We start from the raw sequence: 25,562 nt of genomic DNA, 5'->3' as shown, positions 1-25,562 counted from the left end.
GAGTATTGAAACAGCCAACATTTGGTTCTAGATCACTCTCAACAATGAGAAAGGAATATCAGCCTCTCCTAAAGTTCCTATTTAAAATATAACAAAATTAGATGAAAATGATATGACTCTGCTTTTAAATCTTAGCTAAGTAATAGACAGGTAAGTAAACCTAACCATTTCTTTTCTACATAAACACTCGATACACAAGAACAACCCAGATTCCTTTATGCCAAGAAAAAAATTGGATTTCAACCAGAAAAATCATATGATGTTTTGAATACATAAAATTTCACTAGTGTACAAAGCTGTAAAGGAAGAAGCAGAAAAAAAATGTTTTGAATACACATTATTTCAGCAGTTCACGAAGCTGTAAAAGAAGCAAAAAAAGTTTTTTACAAATATTTGTCCATTCACAAAAGCATATCTACTAGCTCATTTCTAATTTCCCTTTTAAGAATACACTCAAAAAGAAAAAGAAGAAAAGGGTGGTTTGTGAAGCTTTAAAGGCATGCATTTATCTGTCCCCCCTTCTTAAACATTTAAGAATCTCTTTCCAAATAAATGTCTTATTTAATAAAATAGTAAATCCTTCCTGAAGATATTCTGCTAAGAAATATCTTTAATGCATTACACATGAGTAGATTTAACTGATGATGCTTTCCTTGGGTTGTTCTATGAGGCACCCCATTACAGTATTAGGAATCAATGTTTGCATTAGCAGTCCAGTCCCCCGCCACAGAACTATGGACGCCATCTGGTTTGCAAAGCCTGCCTGGATCCCCTGATTATATCTTTAGCTTCCTTCACTGCAGTGCCTGCCAGGTGAGCTGCCAGCCACTGCAAAGGCAAAGAAACACAGAGGCCTGGCCGGGTCATTCCTAATAAGCTAGCGTGTGAATACTAATCAGTGGTGGGGAAGCAGAGGTCACCCCAGCCTGCCGGTTGGCAGGTAGCGATGTGCTCTGTGGCAGATGGCAGGCATTATCGATGCTCCACAAAGGCCTAGAAGAGAAATAAGCACTAGGGCTGAATGATAGAGTTATTGAGATTCTGAGCAAGATGCAAGCAGATGTGATGTTTGCCAGTACCCACCGTAAACAATATGCCAGCAGAATTTTTAAAAAGAGTTTGTGTGTACAAACATGAAACAGAACTCATTTGAGAAATGTTAACACCGTCTTTCTCTTTAACCACGTATGCACCTAGCTCAAGCAACTACAATTAATGATCCCTCCTGAGACATCTGACCCCTGAATATGTGGTCTCTTAATCCTACTGCTTCTAATGACATCAGGAAACACACTTGCAAAGAGGGAAATACCTCAGTTAAATTCAGAATCAAAATGATTAATAAAGTAAAAAGACATCAAATAGACCGGGTCACTCTGGACTTAGCCCCATACAGATTCCCAAAAGCCAACCTGTTGTTTTGTGTTCCATAATCTTTGGATGAAGAAATATCAATGCCCCAAATCAAATCATTTTGATTTGTCATAATTGTGCAAAATATTTATATTTCTAAAATCACAGAGATGGCAAAATTGAACAAACATTTGTCAAGGCCACAGATATTTTGATAGAAGAAAAAAACATAAAAATTGTTCTGCTATGCTGGAGAACAGTCATTAAAGTGACTAGAAAGACAGGCACCTCAAAATGTTTCCAAAGTAGACCCCAGTGGTTGGAAAAATAGTATTCAAATACTTCTTCTTTAAATTTGTCCCAAACAGGGCGCTAGAACATTTTGCTGTATTTCGTTAAGTAAAATACGTTATTTGGGAATAACAAAGCCATAAGCATATGCCTTTCCTAGAATGATACACTTTCTGAAGGACATAGCAATAGGACAATTAAACTCCTCCCTCTGGATGCTCTGAATAAGAGTCACTTGAATGGATGCATTTAATTCATCAACGTATTTTTTAAAAGATTTATTTATTTATGCATACAGAACTAGGGAACAGACCAGAGGTGCTGAGAGGGGGGGTGAGAGGATTCACCAAAGGCAAAGTGGGGAGCAGAACAGGCAGATGGACTGGAATACACTGCTGAGGGGAGCAGCGGGTGGGTCAGGAGAGGTCTGCCATGCCGTGTGGGTCAGCCCCTAGCCGGGATTGAACTTGTATTGCAGAGGCTGTGATAGCTTCATAGTGCTGTGCTTTAACCTGTTGTGCCAACAGAGAGGCCCCTCATCAACATATTTTGCATTTTTTTTTAACTTTATAAAAACTCTGGAAGAGTTAAACATGAATATAGCATAACACAATTTGAAATTTTGTGAAAGGGGAAAAAAAAGGATTCAAGAAGTAGTTTATCCAGGTGCTTCCTTTCTTTATATAAGTTTAAGGTGCCATATGTGTACAGACTTGGCATACCAATTACTAATTACTGCAGAAATATTTTAAAATTCATTTTAATTAAGGTAATGAGTTTTTTATATGATTCTTACCTGGTTAGGTTCATATACCATTAGTCTGTTCTGATATTGTGCTGTGTTAGTTACTCCACCTGAAATGAATTAACATGCGTTAGTGCTTTCCATGAATAAGAAATTGGATATTCCAACATACGAATGAGATACAATTAAAGGAAAATTAGCTACTGCTGAGGATCTGTTTGTATACCCTCATGGTGAACCCATGACATAATTAAGAAACTTATTGTTGAAGCAATTTCATTCTCCAGAAACACTGCAGAAGCAATCCAGTTGAGATCTAGCAACACGTTGAGATTATCAAGAGACCCCCATTTCTGGCAAGCTGCTCCTCAGGGCCAAAATGAGGGACAGATTATGGAGAGGGAGGGTGAGTTTCCAGAAGTATATAGTGATGAATCTGCAATTTATGTCAGGGACATAGTTACATGGAAAATTCTTGATCTTAACTGACAATTTTACAGCTCTAACCTGTACTAACACAGTTGTATCATGATCATTGGGAGAATCATACCTAAGATAAGACATGATTTAGTAAAGAGATCTAGAATCAATGCTGTTCAATAAAACATAACAATAGTCATAAACGTAAGTCGCATGAAATTTAAAATTTTCCAACTGCCATGTTGAAAGTAAAAAAAAGTAAAATCAAACTGATATAAATTCTATTTAATTCAGTGTAGCCAAAATTTCCACATGAAATCAATATAAAAACTATTGAGATGTTTTATATTCTTTTCTTCATACTAAATTTTTGAAATCCACTGTAGACATGGCACAGCACATCTCAATCCAGATGAGCCATGTTTCAAATGCCCAGTAAACCACATGGTTGGTGGCCACCCTATTGGACAGCACAGATTTAGATTATTGCAGTGCATCTGCCGATGATAACTTTTTGAAGTTATCATCTGGTTAGATCCAAAAGATTTGAGACCTGTCTTGCATCAAAAACTACTAAGAAAGTATCATAATTCCAGCTAAGTTTCTCCTATTCGTCCTCGTACTTTGTTCATGTCTGTGGTGTCAACTGAGCTCTATAAAAGCCCAGACATTATTGATTCTACTTTAATTTTTAATGTTAAGTGGAAAAATTCTGAGAGATCTCAAAACAGCACAGTGAGAAAATATCACCAGGAGATATTAAATGTTAGGTGGTAAAGTAACAGGAAAATGAAAACCAAAAAAGAAAATCTATCTTTAGAAGGACCGCCATATATATAATTTTAGATGCTAGTATAAAATGCTTATCATTTGAATTTCAGTATCACAAAAACACAACTAATTTTTTAGTGAATATCAAAAATTAAGCCAAATCAAAAAGTTTCCTGTTGAAATTTTTTCAATCTAAATAATGTATATTGGGCTTCCCTAGTGGTGCAAGGGGTTAAGTCTAAGCACTATGGAGCTATCAGCAGGCACTACACTACAGTACAAATTCCATCCAGGCCAAGGAGCTGACCCACATAGTGCAGTAGGCCTCACCTGTCTCTCCCCTGCAGCTCCCCTTAGCAGTGTACTTCAGTAGATCCACCTGTTCTGCTCCCTACTCTGTCACTGGTGAATCCTCTCACCCTCCACCCCCATCCCCACTGTACCTCTGGCCTACAACCCAGCTCTTGTATGCATAAATAAATCTTAAAAAATACAAAAACAAAAACAAAAAAACTAAAACTAAAAACAAGGTACATTATTTAGTTACTTCACCTGAATATTCTCATCTTAACTAAATATTAAATGTCTTTCTTCCTGGCTAGGACCCTGACCTCCCTTTTCTTAGAGCATCTGCTTTAGAAAACTTGTAATTATAAATTCTTTCTCTCCCTCTTTGAGATGTAAATCATTTACAAATCCCTAAGGTTTACAATCCAGGAAAATACAGGTCAAGGGCATAGGAGCCTTCAGATTGGAGAGGTAACAATCAAGGAAGACAGCAACCTGCACTCCCAGTGTCTGTGGGAGGGTAGTAGCCCCATTTGAGGCTCATCAGTCAGCAAACACAAATCACAGAGGGATTACTGAGTTGATAACAAGCTCAGGGATGACCAACATATCATATTTATCAATACATTTACCCAAAAGTTCTTCAGTACTTTTTCACTGGCACATCACAGAGCTTACAAATCTTCCTGACTTGTTTTTGGGGGGAGTTGATTTTTTTTTTTTTTACTACATTCTGATCTCTGCCCCGTTATATTAGTCTTGATGGTCTTTTTGTCTGTTTAACTTTGTCCAGTATAAGTTATGTTTTGACAGTTCAAATATGATGAGTAACTCAGCACCATCAACAACATGGCCAGGAATCAAATCAACAGGAACCTTTGGTGCATAATCAACAACTAAGTTGAATGACCATCGTCAATGGTTACATCCAGTGGAGGGAACTTGTCCAGAGGTCAATCATTACTCTCTCATTCAACCCCAGGAAAGATTCTACCTTTCAGGTAATTGATCATAAGTTAGTATTACCTGGAGGGCTTTATATTCTCTATGAAGTGTGTAACCACATTTTACAATCAATGAAAGTTTCACCTGTGGAGGAAATCTCCTCTGGATTTCTCAAAGAAGATCTCATTTTTTCTAAGGCTTATTTTATTTATTTATGCATACAAGAGCTGGGATGTAGACCAGAGGTGCAGGGAGTGAGAGGATTCACCACAGAAATAGTGGGGAGCAGAACAGGTGGATCTAGACCAGAGGTGCAGGGGGTGAGAGGATTCACCAGAGAAATAGTGGGGAGCAGAACAGGTGGATCTACTGACATACACAGTTGAGGGGAGCAGTGGGAGAGACAAGAGAGGTCTGCACCATGTGAGCCAGCTCCCTGGCTAGGGATTGAACTTGGGTTGCAGTGGCTGTGGATAGCTTCACAGTGCTGAGGCTTAAGCCCATGCACCATCAGGGAGGCCCACAATCTTATTTTTTAAAATGAAATCAAAGAAGAGAGCCCTCCCTGGTGGTGCAGTGTGTTAAAGCACAGAACTACAAAGCTAAAACCACTTCAGAATGAGTTCAATCCCCGCCCTGGAGGTGATCCACATGGTGCGCCAGACCTCTCCTGAGCTGCCCACTGCTCCTCCTCAACAGTGTGCTTCATCAGTCAGCTTGTTCTGTTCCCCACTCTGTCTCTGGTGAATTTTCTCACCGCCCCTGCACCTCTGGCCTGTACCCCAACTCTGTATGCATAAATAAATAAATATTTTTTAAAAATAAAATCAAAGAAGAAACACACTTAAGAAAATTGAGGCTGAAATGCCTACATAGTAGTGTAAAAATCGATTTCAAAATAAATAGAGGTGTGTTTCCTCTTTATGCTCAACCTTTCTTTTCTTATCTGGTTAAAAACTGAATGTCCAAGGATTCTTCCTCAGTATAATCCAATCTATTGAGACCTCACAAGTCTTCAAGGTTAAAATAATTGTGAAATGCTTTTGATCTGGGCCATAACTGCCAGAAGAATGCCCAGCTTGCCTATAATCAATTCTCCAAATGAGAGGAAACAGAGGTTAAAGCCCCCACCCATTATTACAAAATTTTGATGGTTTTGCTACTTGTTTCAAAAATATGAGACAGAATTAATATCTACTGCAGTAAACTATCTGTTTATGACACTATTTGAAAATATTTACTCTACTATCTGTATCAAGCTCTGCCCATTATAGAGTAAATCTACAGCCAATGGATCAGAATGTAGCTATTACATCCCCTTTTCCAAGCAGGGCACACAATCTATCTTCATGCTCTTCAGAAGTATTATTTACTGTATTCTACAGATGCATGTATAATAAAGTTCTTTCCTTAATCTGCACTCAGTAATTAGATTCCTTCCCCTTACATACAAATTTCCACTTACATGACAATATTTAGAAATGAGATACTGGGTGACTTGTTGGGAGTAAAAATAAAAGTCCTAGTTAGTTATGTGGTTGATTACTTGTAGAATGTTTAACCACAGGAGGTCCTAAAAAGCCTGGTGTTGTAACTTTTGCCAAGTCAGAATTACAAGGGAAAACCTTAGATATTAGGCCTATTGCTTTCCCCGATGAAAAAAATTACAAATACGCATATAAATAAAAAAACATTTCTTCGCAGTACAAAAAATGTTTTTAAATAAGGCATCCAAGTTTGCAGCCTACATTTTTTAAGCAGTGTTACTCATTTGCAGAGCTTTATCATTACATTCCCTTCACATAACACTCTTCACTTTTAGATTAATCTGCTGAAATGAGATGCTAAGGATTTGCATACAGATTTGACTATACAAAAATAGATATGGAATTAATAACAGTCTCTATATGTTTTAATTTCTCCTAGACTGGAGTACCCTTGCCTGCAGCAGTATTTCTGGCTTTGAAAGTCATCAAGCTGATTTGTCTGCTCTGGGTTATGATGCCACATGCTGCTTCACTGCCCCTGCAATCAGAGCTCTTGCAAAGATAGATTCCAGGCCTTCCTCTATCGAGTATATTTTATAGATTGGCAGTTTTGATCTCCCTCCCCGACCCCAGGGGGGGATAATCTGCATCTTAACAGCTTTCTATAGATACATCTGTCATTAAATATGCCATCACATATCAGTATCCATTTTTAAAGCCAAGTTTCCCTTAACTTTGAAGTGCCACAGTCAAAGTTAAGACTTTTCAGCCAAAATTGAAAATGAACAACCCTGTCTGATACTTTTGAACTGTGACTTAAAGATATACTGCAGGTTCCCCCAAAGTCAAATAAGTCTTTAAAAACTGCCAGAAGGAATGAAAAGTTACCACCATGCTACCAGCAGTGAGAAATGCTTTCTATCATCTAGACAAGAGTAAAGCATTTTTCTTAGGCTTCCCTGTTCAACTCCCCACAAAACGCTGTGACAAATGGATGAACGCATCCTGGAGAGAGGATGACAAGTGACTGCCAAACAAGCGACCTCTGTCTCCACTACTGAGAATTCACTGGGTTCCCAAACTCACCGTGTTTAAAAACAACCGGCTAGTGCTGACAGTGTCTATAAAATAGTCTATATAGGAAAATAGCTCTCAACATACACTGATCAGGTCTGCCAGCTCTGCTTTTATTTCAAGAACAGAAAACACCTCTATTAATAAATACAGTTCTGGGCTAAACTCATTAGGGCCATGACGTCTAGTGCACTTTCGGTGCTCTTACTAGAGAACAGGGTGAAAAGAACTGAGTGACCACACACTTGGAAAGAAAGATGCCCCAGATTGGAATTAAGCCAGCAAATTCAGGGATGTGGAAAAGCAGCCCAAGTTCTCTGCAACTCCTGGACGCTTGCAGAGTCCAGCTCTTCTAGAGCAAGAGTCCTGGGACAGTCTGTGGCATCAGCTCCACCCAGCTTCCCTCTGACCCTGCCCGGGGCAGGAAGGAGTGCATTTAGCATGGCAAACTTTAGGTGTCTCCCATACAAAATGTAGGTGATAGGTTCTAGATAGACCAGAGATGGTATAGAGGCATAGAGGATTTGCCTACAGATTTGACTATACAAAAATAGATATGGAATTAATAGCAGTCTCTATGTTTTAATTTCATATAATATTTCTTACCATTTGTGAATTTCCGTAAGGGATACAAATGAGTATGTACAGAATATTGTGGAAAATGACTACTGAATTAATGAGTTTTATAGTCTAAAATAGGTATCTTTTAATGAATTTTTGCTAATGACTACAGGCTGATGTATGAGTAGCAAAGGTTTTTTCCTTCAGTAGTTTGTTAGTCCTTTCTAAACTTACTCTGATTCTTAAATACTAAACTTTGCACTTACAGTCCAATTATGAAAAGAATGACCTAGCATTCAGTGTGAATTCATATTATTTCATATTTTCATAGTCAAACTCATTAATAGTCCCTGATGAGAATATTTACAGTAAATGCAAAGTTAAACTTTATGATGTTTTCATATGACATTAGACTGCCCATATTTTCAAAATGTTCATAATGCTACATAACAATTAAAGCTAAGAATCTTTCAATTAGTTTAGCATCTTGAATAGAAGCATACTTAATCCATGCATTAAATTAAAACTAGTATCCATATTATTTCTGTCACACTTGAGGAAACCACAGAAGTAGATGGGTAATTAATATACTCAAAATCCACAAAGAAAGTCTAAAAATATCTGTAAGTAAGGGTTGCTGCACTTGAAAATATGAATTCTATTTAAGTCACCTAGAGTGACATACAAACTTGTGACCCAGAAATGTGTAATGAACCAAGTATTATTTTTAAAAAGTGAAATAAACAAGGGTAAAATCTGTGACCATGCAGATGTCAGCCACTCTGTAAAATCTCAGTAAAATTCCCCTAACTCCCATTACTCATGCTGTACAAAGTAGAAATCCTGCCTCCAAAGATTTCAGCATGGGCTAGGCTCTCAAAGTCACCTCTGCCTGTCTCTAGTGTACCATCTTTGCTGTTTTCTTGTTGAATCTTTTATCCTCCCCGCCCATCATCACACAAATCCTTCCACCATTCCTCATTTCCAATGATGTAACGTTAATATCATTAAATCTCTTGGGGATTTAGAAAATGACATGTATCCCATATTCTTATGTAGGACAATTCACCTCTTTATTTGACCTTCTTTTTCTGGATCCATCTAGTTAGGCACAAATGGATCATCTAAATAAAGGCAATTCTCTCCCTGAGAGGGATTCTGGAGTCAAATGGGTAGACTTTATTTTTTGGAGATGATTGCTTTCTTTCTTCCTACCATTTAGTTCTTTTAAAAGCATCCTGCAATGGTTGGCTTCTATTTGACTTCTGTCTCAGTATAACACTGTAGTGATTTTACTTTAATTTCTCCTAGGTGGGAAGCAGTAATGGCTAGAAGTGAAAAATGAAGAGAAAAAGTAACTCACTAGGGCAACTGAGTGTTAGAATCTAAAAAACCTACAGATTTCATCCTAGTGGGCATCTTAAGCTACTAGGAGCTTTTAAGTGGACAGGCTAAGTTATCAAGGTCCAAACCTCTACCAGGCAGGGGGCTTCCTCACATTGTCAATGCCTCCAGGATAGATAATTAACAGACCTTTCTGAGGAATTGACAGCCAGGACACACTTTACTCCTCCGCAAGCAAACATAAGTCCTTTACTCTGAACTAACTGGGATCCCAACATGATGAACATCTTCTAATAGGATCCTTTAGGCTATTTCCAGCCAAAAACCTTCCATCATAAGTGAATCCAAAGATCCACTTTCTCCAATTCTCTGCTGAGCACCATCAAAAAGCAGGATAGAAATTTGCCAGCTGAGCCCCCACAAATTTGAGCCAGTCCTAGTATGGATTCTGATACTTACTTTTTTTTTTTTTTTTTTATCAGTTCTCCCTAAGGTCCCTCAGAGACTTTTTCCAATACCAATACCACTGTCCACAAGCTCTCTACTCTGGCCTGACACTGCACAGCTTTGTCATACAACCTTATTCTCAGTGGGCAAAGAATTCCTCAGATTCCTGTCCTAACCTGTGCACTTATGTAGGTCCCCATCCAACAGTCTTCTGCCCTCCAGTTTGGAGCCAGTGAGATCTCTCCTTAAATCCTGTTCAACCCCCGCGCCCCCGCGCCCCCCGCCACCGAGCCCCACCACAATTCCTTCCTGCTTTTTCAGGCCCCTATGTCTTTTGTCAGTGTTGTATCCCCCAAACTTATTAGGTACCCTTCCTAGTGCCTAAGATGTGGCCTCAGCATTACCAACCAAAAGGTGTCCCTACCCACATTTTCTTCACTTCATTTCACTCCCTTCTTGTCCTTATCTATGAATTGAATTAAATCACTTAAAAATATTAATTTCCTTCCTCTGACCCTGGATTTCTTCCTCTCATCATTCCCTGTTCTCTCAGTTAAACTTTCTTTTTTTCCCCCTCCCCTTCTTTTTTGTTACTAAAGTTAAACTGCTATTTATTAACTTATAATGAAAAATGTACTTTTATGTGAGCTGAAATATACGTGTACTTAGAAAAAAACACATCCCACTCCCTCTAGATGGCAGAACACTTAGAAGGTTGTCTGGAAAGCTCCAGTTTAGGAAGTAAAGGTCAGGTGTTGGCCTACTTCTTGCCAGTCTAACTTATATCTGCAGCTGCTTCACTTTTCCATTCATACTTTCCACCATTGTATCTAGATTTCAACTTTCCTTCTCCTGAAACTGTTTTCACTGGGATTATGAAGTGGTTCGTAGCTGAAAATTGTGGTGGAAATACTTTGGACCTTGGTGTCCTGGATTTTTTGAACACCTCTTACCATCACCTCTTTTCTGATTTGTTTTCCATAACACTCCTCCTCCTTTTGCCTCCTCTGGGCTTTCCCAGCCCATATTCGCAGATTCTTTCTTAGTCAGTCCCCCTAGTTCTGCAACCTCCTCACAGTGTTCCTCAACCTTCTGCCATTGGCCCCTTTCCAGATACCTCTTGTTCATCCATCTCCTCACACTTTCTACATCATCCTCGTTAGAACTCACTTGACATTCTAAGAAACACTTCTTGCATTTGCTTTGAGAAACAGCAGGTGTGGGCCTCTCCGAGGGGAGAGGGTCTTCAGAAAGACCCTTATTGAAGGTCACTGAGGGAAAATGTGTGAGACACTAGTGGTAGGTACTGAGAGCTGGGGCTGAGTCCCAAGCCTTCCTTTCAAACAGACTCCTCCCACAGGGCTCCTGCCATGTAAGGCATGAAATGGACCACCAGATTTGTTAAAGAATATTTGCTTACCAGATAGCAAGAGAACTACTGAAATAACTTGACCAAGAAGTCCAAGCATGAAGACAGAGGGATTAACAGGCATTACTAAATAAAAGGAAATAAAAGGACCTGAGGCTAAGTTAGGCTGAAGATGCTATGAAGTTTGGAAACATCTCCTGCCCCCTGCACCAAATACTCCTTAGTTTGCATTGTTTCTGTACCTTGGAAAAGTCTTCTATCATGACACATATTGCACACTATAACTTATTTTTAAAAACCTGTCCCCTGTATTGTACACTGAGCCAGAGCACAGGACCTGTCTTAGTCTACTTTGTTGCTCTGGCACTAGCCCAGAACAAAACTTAGTAGGGTCAGGAAACTTGCTCGGCACCTCCTGCTCGGTAAGCAAGCTTGACATCTGTGTGCAACGCTAATCTCTGACCTCAGAGCATCAAAGCTTGGCTTGTGTCATGTCCTCTGTTAGTTACAAATGTTTTATATATGACTTTTTAGGTACCAGTAATATGTTTGCACAGATCAAGTTAAAGCTATGGTATTTTTAAAATGTTATGAAATTTTATATTGTTCTAATGGTGATGAATACTACTACAAAGACCAAAGAAGTTTTAACAAATGGTATTCATTAACAAAATATATGAAATATTCTGATTATCAGCTCTTAGAGGGCAGGGAGTGTGTTAGCTAATTAACTTATAAATGTACGTTGGGCAGTAAACTTAAGGATACACAGTTACCAGAAGAATCAAGAAAACACTATATACTGCTTTTTAATAAATGCAGTAGTATTTGTCTTATTTTTGTAGTTTTAAAGCACTAATTTTGTAGTTAGCTTCACATTCTCCTGCTGTCATTTGATAAAACTAAAAAGTCAAGTTGTTCAGCAAGATGAGCTCAGGATTAATTTTCACTCACACAAAAAAGATCTTTCTAGTTGCTCACAAACAGTATCTTATAAATGGGAACATATCTTTCAGAGTACAACTGCTGGATATATAACGCTTATTTTATTCCAGTATTGTGGCTTTCCAGTAGCAATGATGTGGAGTATTTGTGAATTGGGTCACAATGTCAAATGCTAACAGAGCCTGTGAAATTTGACTATCTCTAACACCTTAAATTAAATGCTAATGGGCATAGCCATACGGCCTGGTTTTCTGAATTCCTCTCCACTTGTCTTACTTAAAACCATCCACAGGCTTCAAGGTTTCCTGACCCCAGAATGAACAGAAAGGGGAAAGGAAACGGGGGCAGTGAGCAGACAGGAAATGCCTCTAAAGAATCATTCATTTTGTGTTCTATGAAACAGAATAAGCCCCTAACACCCACATTCTACAATCTCTACTGCCATATCAGAAGGATGCCAATGATCCTAACCCCCATCAATTAAATAGGAAATAGTTGATTATTTGGTAACAGATAAGGAATAGCCTCAAACATTTTCAACTACCCCAATAAATCAGGGTAACACTGCTAAATCAATGAGAGTATGGGTAAAATATATCTGTCTTTTTTTTTTTTTTAAGGGAACCATTAGCAAATCTAGTCCCCCCACCGTCACCCATCCATGGTTAGATTCACAATTGATTTATTATAAGCCAGGCCTGAGGAAAGAGGCAGACGGCTAAAGGTATTAGAAATGTCACTGGTGATTTCCTCTTCTTTCCAATTAAAGGTATTGTGCTGTATATAGGGAAGTGAATTTTTCATCTCAAGTACACAGTAGGGAGAAACAAACCTGAGAAAATTGTGATTGTTTTCATTAAGTATGGTTAACCACAGACAGCATATATTAGTGCAAAAGAACAAAGAAAATGTATTTCCTTTCATAGTAGGAAAAAGAACAGTGATACAGTTGTAAGATCTATAATAAGTTGATACATCTAATAAAATGAAAAAGGAAACAAACAGACCCAGTTGGAAAGAGAAGTCAGCTTAATATTAGGAAGCCAGTCTAAGATGGACTCCTGTGCTTTCTAAGTTCTCACTAGAGGAGGGAATAAGGAGTTCTAGCTAAGATTATGTAAGGGAAATGCCAACATTTAAAAGAAGCAAGTTTTATAGCCAAAAAATAACAAGTGCTTATTAAAATATTTGTGAGAAATTCATACAAAAATTTTAAAATGCATTGCCAAATTTAGGAATGCAGTACATTGACAATGTATGAGAACTAAATGAGTCAATGGAGTGGATGTAAGTTGGAAGAAACTATGAATTTCATTGATTTCATAAATCCATCAGTGTTTTGTTATCTATGTCAAGTACAGATACATGCTTTTTATTAACAAAGACTTATAGGTCGCCAAGTCTGAAGTTTCTTCAGGAAAGCTAACAAAGTGTAATCCGATTGGTTATTTTCTTAACTATCAATACATATACCTTGAGAAAAGCATATAAGTAAACAGGTAAATGCTTTCATTTAAATGTCTACATATTCTAACATACATACTCAGCAAACATTTATTTGTTATATGTAATATAACACTGATTATTGGGTCCTTTTCATTTACAACCTTCCTCAGTGCTAATCTTCACTTCATTAATTATCAAGCACGTAAATCCTGACATGATCCAGGTTTCTTCAATGAAAATCAATTAATTGCAAATAAAAGAAACTTAGATAGTGGATGTCTCATTGTGGCTGTTCTCTGGCTATCAAGAAGAGTAAAAGGAAAAATAGAGTTCAAATAAATTTAGTTTAAATACACAAAGAGTTTGGTCACAGCAGATTTAACCAATTAGAGAAGATTATTGAAGGGAACTAAGAAGTCTTTGTAGATGTACTTAGTGATTGTTTCTTCTAAGTACAAACATCTCAAAACTATTCTTAGTATTAATTTGATTTTTCTATTCCCCTTTACCCTTGACAAAGAAATTCAACAAGTTCCATTTGAGTTACCAAATAAGTATGAGTAACCCCCAACTGAGAAACATTGCAACTTTCTTCTTCCCCATAGGCAAATCTTTCAAATTTGTTTAATAATAGGAATGGGTCTGTTTAATAATAGGAATGAAAACACATCAATAATGTACTGATGATATCTAGTGCCTCACAAATTCTGCATAAAGGAAACAGCAGCCACGAAGGTTGTGAAGGAGGATGTAGGTGTATATGAAACAAGACTCTCATGAGTGGATGACTGGGAATGTGGGGTTCTTTATATTTGTCTCCTTTGTTCATAACCAAATGGCTTAAAAATTAGATTAAAATAATAAGCACCCCAAAATAATGTTAAGAATGGAAAGATAAAAAGGAATGAAAAGTTAGGATGGCATGAGTAAATACAATTTACAAATAATACAAAAAACAGTATTAATGGGTAATAAATCCCTCCCCCTCAATGCAGAGCAGGGCACTTACCTGAACATGTTTCCCATTGTTATAACCATCAAAATAGACTTACTGGACATTTACTTCACATACCCTGACTTTGACGAAATGAATTCTAGTCAGGCAGCCAGGGTGAAAGAAAAAGCAAAGGACCTGGATAAATCATATTGTACAATATAAACCCATGAACAGCAAAAGCTGACCATCTAAGCAACAGGTTTGGTAGGAAAAGATGTATGATGGGTATTCACTTCCACTTTGAATCCTTCCTCCACTAATCACTCAAAGAGATCAATTATTTCCAATAACACTCTTCTTCTCCGTAGAGTTAAGGGCTTAATACATGTTAATTAGCTAGAAGTCATCCTTGGCTCTATCATTCAATTATACGCGGCCACAACTACCGAGGCTTGACTTTTAAATTTATGTCACGGTGCAAGTGCTTTGTTAAAGACAACCTATGAGGCATAGTCTACCTGATATCCAAAGAAGACCATCAGCCACATATCCAGCATGACATGAAAGGGATCGGTCAAAGGACTGCACAAAAGTCCACTTGTTCTTCTTGGGGCAGTATCTTTCAACAGTAGGTAGAACCTGGCGCAGCTCATTTCTGCCCCCCACGGCGTAGAGGTATTCATCCATGGCACCTAGCACAAAATGTTCCCGGCAGTTTTTCATGGGAGCTATCTCTGCCCAGGAATTACTGCGGGGGTCATAGCGACAGGCAGTCCTCACAGCACACGTCCGGCCACTGGCGTGCTCAACTTCCCCTCCTGCTACAAACAGGAAGTCCCCCATGACGGCCACACAGTGGTGGCTCCTGCCCACGGGCATTGGAGCCAGTTCACTCCAGTTAGCAATGGCGGCTATGAGGGCGTTGTCCTGATCAACAGGGTTGAAGTATCGCAGTTCCTTGACTTTACAGACCTCTCGCTTTTTCCCACCAATGATGTACAGAGTGTCCGACTGGAAGCGCGGTTTGGTCCTTCGCGTCTGCCAGACCGGCTGGGCGTAGATGCTCTGGTGGTATTCCAGAGCCTCGTTGACCAGGGCTGTCGCCCTCTCACTAGCCTGAACAAGAGGGTGGGACAGGGCCACCGTATGCAGAGTGTCCACATCCATTAGGCCGAAGCGAATGTACTGTAGGAGCTCGTCCATGTACTGGTAATGGCAGTTATGTTCCAACCACCTCACAGCTAGCTGAAACAGAGGGAGGTGAGGTAGTAAGAGAGAATAATACAAAGGTGAGATAATACAAGGTAAGCTAGAGAGAGAACACTGTGGCATATCGGCAGATCAACGGGGAATCTTTCAGACATGCAATGGTACACTTTTTCCTTGCAAACTGAAATATTTTGATACCCAGTTGATGAATTCTTTTCTGAGATCCAAAAGAACTCTTTGTGGGATTTCGGAGAAACATGAGCAACACGCACTAGTGGGTAAGGTATCAGCTGGGGGTGAACAACACTCGGGTTTCAAAGAATGAAAATACTGTTGTGTAAGTCTGTTCTTTCTTTATGCTCAGGCATGAGAAGAGTAGTACAGCCCGTCTTTAGGAAATGCCAACAGAGAGCAGTGTCATCACAAGTCAAGGTGCTGTATCAATACAGTTATACAGGGAAATATGTGGTCATCTGAGATCCCAGAGTGGACTTGAGAAAAAAAGTCAACATACTACTAGTAGAGTGATTTAAGAAGTACATGGACTTTCCCTCCTTCCCCTTTGTAGGTACATAAGTAAGGATGCAAAGAAGAAAGATTGCAACCAACACATTTTTGTTTATTAGCTTTTGTCTTGAAGATAGTTGTTGTTTACACTTGCATACTAGTAATTTACTGGGTGAATTTTCTCAAAAATAAGATGTAGAGATTATTATTGTACTATGGACACAATAGCAGGATGTAATTTAGAAGCTTTTTGGTAATTCTAGATCTCTTCAGGAAGGAAAAGAGAACTTTTGGCTCAGGCAAACATATTTTCTTAAAACTGAATCAGGTGTATTAAGACATAAATAATAAAACTGACCTATAACTTAGAAAATACCATCAACAAAAACCCAATTCATATTAGGGAACACTTGAAGTAATTTAATTAATTTGATATAATATTTAAGTTTGGCAAGCTTTTTCACACACCAATATAGTAACAACAGCTAATATTTTCATGAATGTGTGAATTTTTCTTAGAAGAACCTACACTAAACTAGATCTTCTAGAAAACATAAATGTGGATGTAAAGGAGTTATCGTGAAAAAGTAAAGTAATTAATTAGACTCTTGAATCATTTTGTATATTACATGCTTTTGACCAATGGAATTGGAGTTCAGGGCTTCCCTTACAGCAGACACAAATAACTGGGGAAGAGGCTCTAGAGAAAGGAAATATAGCACTCTTAAACCATCCTCACACACATGAACTAGGTTTTCTTATGGTGAAGGAAATCACTAACTTCCTGGGCATTAGATGATTTTTGACTTTGAGGGTTTCTGTATCAATTTGACAAATGGCTCTAAAAGACAAGTCATAATTGGAGCTTATTTTTTAGTTTCTGAAGGAATAGAAGATAGAAAGTGAATTCCCCTCTAATATGTATCGAATTGCATCTCTTAATGAATAATGTAGTGAAGAGAAATGAAAAAAGAATGCCATTGACTGGATACCAATGCCAAGTAGGCAGATACCATTGAGAGCAGATGACTGACAGACACTCTCACTGTTTTTCTAGAAACCAGAATTAAAAAAAAAAAATTAAGTAAAGACAAAAACCTGATGGGAAAAATATCTGTGTATGGTAACATTAGCAAAAATCAAAGATACTGCAGAAGAAAAGCTTACTTCATCAATCATCAGGACTCTGCTAGAGGTAGAGAGAGCTCCCACCAGCAACATCTTGTTTTTCTTTACCCTAATTTTAGAATTTTCTTGGGATAGGGTTCCAATTATTTCCCTGGAGAGATAATTCAACAACTTAATAAATGATTTCCCATTCTTTGCGCACGGAGCTTTTAAAAGTTCCCAGAGATAAAGTCATCACACTCAAGGTCATTTCTCATGCACCAGTAAAATTTTCTGAAACTTAATCTTCGATACTGCTCCTAATTTAATTGAGAAATTCCAGCTGATATTGCTTTGCTCTCCAATAAATTTCTCAGCATCCTTATATCCCACTATGTCTGCATCTTTTGGATGGCTAATATAGGAAACACTGAAGAAAAGGTAGATAAATATCCATGTCTCCATCACTTCTTTTTATGGCACAATGTTGCCCATGCAATTATATATCTCTTTCCTCATAACTCAGTTTTTCTTATGCCATAATCAATCTTCTAGTCCATCTCTGAGCACTCTTTGGTTTATCTTCATCTTTCTAACTAATAGTATCACTTACTGTGTGAAAGGTACACAAGCCACAACTAGACTATACTTTTAAGAGATTCTATAATGAATCAAACTGGCAGTGGAACAGTGACCAGTGTGTTCTATTACTGAACTCTGCCTTTCTGTCTACTCTCACACCTATGTCACATGCATTATGACATTTTCCATGCTCAATTTACCCCATACTCGATAATACAGAATACTTTGTGCACCTACACATTTTTTTTTTTGAATTTTCTGGGATCATTTTCTCTTATTGCCTTTATTTCTAACTTCTCACAGATTTCTTATCATTTTCACACTTTTGTCATTTTAAATATTTATGGACTACACAAGTCATTCATACTTGTTGAACTTCTCTTTTCTCTCGATCGAAGATAAAAATAATTTACACTTAACTTTTATGCCATCAATTTTAAACCAATTTCACCTAGATATAGTGTCATCTATAAGTCCAGTGCTTCTCAAACTTAACATATACATATATTATATGGAGTTTCTGGTCAAAATGGAGAGTCTCATTTAATAGGTGGGAGGAGGATTAAGAGTCTGTATTTCTAACAATCTTCCAGTTAATGTATGTGCTACTGATCCATGGGCTACCCTCGGAATAGGAAGGATATCAGACAGATTTCCATTCAAAAAACAATAAACTGCCACCTTATTAAAGTAAATTAAATCTGTTGCTTCAAATTGAAGAAACATTAATCAAATAAATGCTTTAGTAAAGATATAGGGCACAAAGTAGTTTTAAAAATTGTGGGTAAGGTAGCCTATTTCTTATATAGTAAAATATGGCTAAGAGCATGTTTGAAATCTTGGTATAGACCCTCTAGGGTATGTAAATCAACAGCTGACTCTGGTGGCATAAAATAATACATGTAAGAACTCTGCAGCTTTGTTTTTACAAAATGAATAAATGAATGAGAAAATGTAAAAGCACAGTACTCTGCTTTTTCTTCATGAAAATTTAAAAGAGAAAAGTCACTGAAACCAGGGGCAACTTTTGTTTATACAATTAACAAAAGACATGCAAAAAAAATTCAAAACTGAGGGCTATCTCAAGATCACTTCTATAATATGAATCTCATCAGAGCACTGTTCACTTGGAAGAAATCTTGGAGCTTATTTATGGGGCTTACAGACTACTAAGCAGAAGGCTGATTCCCCATAGGGACATCATGGCACCCAAGAACCACAGTTAGTTATATGGCATGTTTTTTGTTCTCACATTTGAAAGCAGTTATTCTAGAAACTGGTGGATTCTAAAATAGTAATGCTACACTAAGAAGGAAAGCTTGGAGTTGGTACTGAAATTCTATTATATATTATTTATTTTTGCATACCTTCATTATCATCCCCTAAGCTCTAGCATATTTTAATTGGGGAGAAAATGGTGAAAATTATTACTCTCATTCTTGTGGTGACAAAACCAGACAAAATGGAAAAGAAATTAAAGATTCAATTTGAGTAGGAACAACAAAAATAACTTAGGAAATATGACCATTCAGGTAAGAGGCTCCCTAAGCCATCTGAAATATTGCAGACTGTGATCTCCAAAGACCACAGGAGATCTCCCAAGCACCCTGAGTGATTCAGTCAAGTTAATTTTACCTTCATGAAGAATTGTTCCTTTTTAGAAGGAATATTTGCTACAGCTTATTCCAGTTCATCTCATTGTCACATATCTCTTTGATAACAACAGTACCTGGCACAAGGTAGGCTACCAATATTTGTTGCATAAACAGAAAGTATTTTATAGCTGTTTTTAGACAGTCATATTTCACTTGAACAGAAATATTAATTACTTCATAAATTTATTCAGACTTTAGTTCCCTATTTTCTGATCTTTAGGCCTTCATAGACAGCCTTAGAAGCTCTCCAAACTCCACACTGCAGGCTGCACTGTATTGAACTTAAATGTATAAGGCCTTGTTTTAGACCCTTACATTATTGGTGCTGGACACCTCTATTTGAGATTCTTGGCAATACAATGAACATTTTGGGCCTTTGAGTCCTCAAATAACAAAATATAGAGCAAAAAGAAATACTGGAGTTCATTTGATTCAAGCTTCACAATTTTATAAATAGAAATCAAATCCAGAAAATTTGTCTTACCACAAGTCATGTAATTAGTGGAAAAGCTAGAATTAGAACCCCAGCTTTTTAATTATACAATGTTTATCTATTATATCATATTATCTTTTCATCAATAATGATTTTTAGGTAGAATACAGACCAATGTGCCTGAGATCAAATATAACTTCCACATTCTATAAGTCAGAAAATTAAGTTTTTTTTTTAAGTATGCTTTGTTTCAAGATAGTTTGACAGTATCTTTCAGTGAGTCTCATTAATGGATTATTTCAACATAAAATCATATGTAATAGTACAAATTAAAGACATATTTTAAAACAAGTACTTAGAAGAAATGACATCCTTTGTGTTTAAAATTATTGTTTCATTTTTCATGAGTATACACACGTCTATATATATGTATATGTATATATTGGTAATTCTACAATCTGAATGTATATTTAATTCTTGATCATGTTAGCTTGTTAAGTAAACCTGACCAAAATATATATATATAAAGATAATTATTTCTCTTTCATTTCCTCAGGGTATTCCCATGGATTGCTATACTATGGAGTAGAACCAATAGTAAATGTGATGATAATATGAGTATATAATCTGGGTTTCTAAAAAGTTTGTTCTAATACAGTTAAAATATATAATTTACTCATATATATACACATATACACACATATTAGCAATATATCAACTACAAGAACAATTGTCACATTCCTAACAAGTTTTCAGGTGCTGATCCAAGTACATTTACTATTCATGCTTAAACACACTTAGATAGAAGTTCATATTTTGAAATCTAAAAGTCCTGATACTTTGAAACAAACAGTTGTTTTGAATTCCTACTCTACCTATGTCTGTCCATACATATGTGTACTATACAATGGGACCCCCAGGCAATACCAAAATGATAAGGAACCCTGTATTCACAGATTTCCTGGAAAATACAATCTCCCAAAACCCAAGGATACACATCAATACACTCTTCAATAGAAATGCTTAATGTTTTACAAATACATAGAAAAGCACCCCTTTATAAAAGTCTTTCTCATTAGATAACTGATTGAATCTTTTAAAACAATACTAACAAAAGAATCAAGCCCTTGCAACTTTTAAATATGGTAACAATTTCTTTGCCTTGGCTTACAATTTTTTTGTTGCTGTTGAAAAGTATATTCTTATCACAAAAGTCATCAGCCAGAAATGAATAAGCTGACAGGTAGTTTTGCCCATAACCTTATTCTGCCCCCTTGGCTAGGGGCAGCTATAATTTTATTCAAATGTAGTTGCAGGGTTTTTTTAATTTTCATTTTTTAAAAATATACTTATTACATCAGCCTTCATTTTTATACAATGTGTGGTTCCCCTGTGAAATTCCCACCATCAATTAGCCCGTGCACCATCACCGTAGTCCCTTATGCTCTTCCCACCCCTGTCCTGGTCCATCTCCCCCTCCTCCGCTGCAGAATATCTCTGTTCTATAGTTGCCTGATGATTGCTGGAGGGGCAAGAGTCTTGCCTTTTGCAGGAGCCCATGCTGTGAAAGCACTAGTGTTTATATCCTCAGTGTCCTCCCACTGAGATAAGCCAGGGCACCAGTCGTCCCTCAGTGCCTAGAAGACAGTATAAATTCCACATTTCTGTGAATTCAGAAATGGTCAAAGGAAGGGCACAGGGGCACACAACAACTAACAGATATTCTGGAACCTCCAATAAAGAGCCAGGCATGTTAAAGAGAGCTTGGCAACAAGAGTGGGAAGCCAGTCACGGCTTCCCATGTTTAATGGGATGAGTGGCGGTGCATCGACAGAATTTTTCCTTTCTAAACAAGAGTACAAAAGCAGGCTCTCTATCTTCTAATCCATGTCTCAGAGGGGAGTGGCATTGACTTCTACATATTACATTAAAGTACACTGCTTTACATGCTATTTTATAATGCTTTAAATTCTATTTAAAATAAACACACAATTTTAGCCAGATATCCCTTAATAGCACCTACAGTTTCTTTAGCTGATACCTGTGGACATTTTCCCTACTGCAAGTGAACGTGGTATTGAGTGTTGCCACATTCAGCTACATAGAAACTCATCACTTTAAGGTGAGTCACACCTGGCCCAAATAGTGACATATTAAATCAAAATAATGACAGCCTTAGAGAGGAAAGTTCATATTAATAAATAAGTACACCAAATTTTGTAGCTACATTCTCTTCTTTGGGGCCAAATGAAAATTTATGTTCAAAAAGACACTACTCCCATAAAATCCGAAAGTACCAGAAACTAGGGACACAGAATCAGACCATTTTCCTCTACCAGAACAATGAAAATGTTACTATGGAGGAATATTAAAAATTATAACAGTGCTCACTTGAGTGCTATAATTAAAATTGTGTCAACATTTTGCTTGTAAAACAGATTTTTCAAGGGAGGTTGCACATTAACCATTATAGCTGACTACAGACTTAGATAAGACTCATAGGCTATTTTTTGCTCTAAGAAATATATTTCAATAGACTCAAATCTTATGAGGCCCCAGGTTCACATACTGTCAGAAAAAAAAAAAAAAAAAAGACCTGACTGATTTTAAAAAGAATATGCAGCTTAGTCAATATGACAACATATATTCTTTTGATGTTCATTTAAAGCCTTATGAAGTTGGGAGATTGACTAATACTATTATATTCACACTTGACATAAAATTTGTCCTCCAATCATCATTTTTATAAATGTTTCTAAAGATATACCTTGCAGAGTCCTTGAGACCAGGGGTGGCTTTTTCCCACAATTGGGGATAAACACATTGGACTAGAGGAGCCACAATAAAAACTACTCTGGGGCCTGCCACATTGAGGTTCTGGATATTTATCAGGCAAGTAAAGAGTCACCTGAGTTGTCCTTTGGCTCCGTCTTATGCACTAGAAGATTTTTAAAGAGATATATGAAGAAAAGAAAAGAGATGAGACGGGTACCCTATAATGTCATTTTTACTTGCGAGAATTGGTCACTAATTGGAGCTGATATTTGAAAATCAATACAAAGAACAGCAGGATATATGTCTGGCACATGACCACCATTTGGCTTCTCAGTGTAAAATGAGTGAATGGATGACAGTATCTTGTACCTCTATTATAGATGTCATTTAAGGATCCACCCAAAAGTCATATTTTAAGGTAGAGTCCTCCAAAATTCCTGTGACTAGGAAAGGAAACCAAAATTAATCACTGTGTCTAGAATTCAAGTTATAGTTATACAGATTTCTATAGCATAGAGAGGCTTTAGAAATTCTTTGCAGAAAAACAGTGACACTTTTTGTCTATAAGTTTGTTTGCACCATAAGTATGTGCAATCCTATATGTTCAGGGAAATGCATGTACACATAGGACCACAGGCAAAGAATCAGGTCATATCATGAGCAATTTTGTTCAGGTCATATTATTCCCACTTAATCGATAACATCTCTTGTCAAAATAAATTATCTCAGCCAACATGTATACATTTTAGATTTGTAAGGCAACTGCTTCAAGTACTATATTTACAATCCTAGATGGAGACTTTAGGTACAAATGCTAATATTTAGTACACTGTTCACATTTTTTTTAACCTCAAGACTACTTAAATATACAAGGCCACACATACTATATGCAAAACTGTTTCTAGAAGACTGCCCTATAGTTCAATGAAAGACCAATGCCACATAAATTGCCTGTGCCAATACAGCTGAGGGAAAAATGGAAACCATCCTTGGTCTCCCCAGTCTTGAGCAAAATATATGTACAATTCAAAATAGCATTATATAATTGCCCTCCAATAGTAGTCTCAATAGTTGCTGAGCTAAAAGACAATATTCACTGCCTACTCATTGATGGTCTCAGCACATTACTATGCTGAAATAATGACATAATGCTTTTAAGTAAAATGCTCATATCTACATATTTATATAGAATGTCCTTCCAGAAGGAAAAGGAATTTGCATGCTGCCAATGAGATTTTAAGCTTACTTTGTTAGAACAACCCTGGGAAATGAGAGAGAACAACTTCATCAATAGAAGAAAAGCCATACGCAACAGGGACCAGAGTGACCCTATGTGGGGAACACATTTTGCCATTGTTTCCCAGATAACTGCATATAGTTTTTTTGAATAGACATCATTTACCATTCTCTAACAGGTATGGAAGAGGAACAGGTGGAAAGACAGGCTCAGGCAAACTAGTGGCTTTACAACCTCAGATGACTTGTGAGGAAAGAGGGAGCTGCAATGGATAAAGCAATGAGGAGAAGGTGGCAGCAGTTCCAAAGACTACACTGAGAAAGGGACTATTTCAGCCCCAGTGTCTGGCACCCAGGAGAAAATCCATGCCTGGTGAATGAGATAAATGTGATTTAAGAGACCGGATATGGGCCCTCCCTGGTGGCGCAGTGGGTTAAAGCACTGCACTGAGAAGCTAAAAAGCCACTTCCGCATGAGTTCGATTCCCGCCTGCCCCGGAGGAGACCACATGGTGTGGCAGACCTCTCCTGACCCGCCCGCTGCTCCCCTCAGCAGTGTACTTCCTCGATCTGCCTGTTCTGCTCCCCACTCTGTCTCTGGTGAAGTCTCTCACTGCCCCTGAGTCTCTGGCCTGTACCCCAGTTCTGTATGTACAAATAAATAAATCTTTAAAAAAAAAAAAAAAAGAGACCGGATATGGAGAAATCCAGATCTGAGAATCAAGTTTAGGAGGAACAAAGCATTGAGAGCAGAGGGAATCTTTCTTTCCTGCCTTCTTTCTTTCTTTCTTTCTTTTTAAAGATTTAGTTATTTGTGCATACAGAATGAGGGTACAGGCCAGAGGTGTAGGGGGGAGAAGATTCACCAGAGACAGAGTGGGAGCAGAACAGGGAGATGTACTGAAATACACTGCTGAGGGGAGAAGCAGGAGAGTTAGGAGAGGTCTGCTATGCCATGGGAGTCACCTCCTTGCCTGGGAATCGAACTCTTCCAGCAGTGGCTGCTGTAGCTTCACAGTGCTGTGCCTTAACACGTTGCACCATCAGGGAGCGCCCACGGAGAGAATCTTGATGATGGAGATGAAAGACTTGAAAAGGAAAGAGAAACTGAGTCCAATGACCAGAGCTGGTCCTGAGAGTAGAAAACAATGGCAGGGCAGGAAGGGAGATGAAGAAAGTGCCCTATGGCACTTTCTGAGTGGGACCCCACTACCGAGGTTACAGAGGCCCAGAGAACTGAGTCAGTGTGTGAACACAGTGCAAGAGGATATATGAGGACACAGGGAAAGTCCTGCATTTTGGAGATGAGGTTCCACAGTTAGACATAAAAGTTATACCAGACTCTGGAAGGGCAGGAGCCCAGTCTAAGTTAGACCAAAAATAATTTCAAATAACAAATTATATTTCCTTTAAGAAAAAAAACAGTCTTGGTGTGATTCCCACTAATTTGCAAATATAGTGAATATATACAATAAAATTACTCATTATCCCAGATACAAGTTTATATTACAATTAACCTCACGTACCAAAAGCCTACTGACTGATTTTACTGACACATCTCTGCTCTTTATCTTTATACTCCCTATTGCTTAAATAAAACAAGACATAACTAATCTATAATTTTAGTAGGCATCC

General features: G+C 37.6%; 1 protein-coding gene across 2 annotated transcripts in view; it reads right to left on the bottom strand.

Moving 5' to 3' along the window:
- The window catches only part of KLHL32 (kelch-like family member 32), a 167,453-nt gene that overhangs the window by 15,181 nt on the left and 126,710 nt on the right, over positions 1-25,562 (bottom strand). Inside the window, exons 7-8 of one of the 2 annotated variants that reach the window (XM_004673714.2) lie at positions 14,942-15,668; positions 2,441-2,499 (exon numbers count right to left, since the gene is read on the bottom strand). In XM_004673714.2, coding sequence (XP_004673771.2) covers positions 2,441-2,499; positions 14,942-15,668 — 786 coding nt within the window. The remainder of the gene's footprint in view (positions 1-2,440; positions 2,500-14,941; positions 15,669-25,562) is intronic. The other variant, XM_012722200.1, reaches the window with a different exon arrangement.

Source organism: Condylura cristata, unplaced genomic scaffold, assembly GCF_000260355.1.
Source record: "Condylura cristata isolate star-nosed mole 26May11 unplaced genomic scaffold, ConCri1.0 scaffold00001, whole genome shotgun sequence".
Taxonomy (NCBI): Eukaryota; Metazoa; Chordata; class Mammalia; order Eulipotyphla; family Talpidae; genus Condylura; species Condylura cristata.
This window is presented reverse-complemented; position numbering and strand designations above follow the sequence as displayed.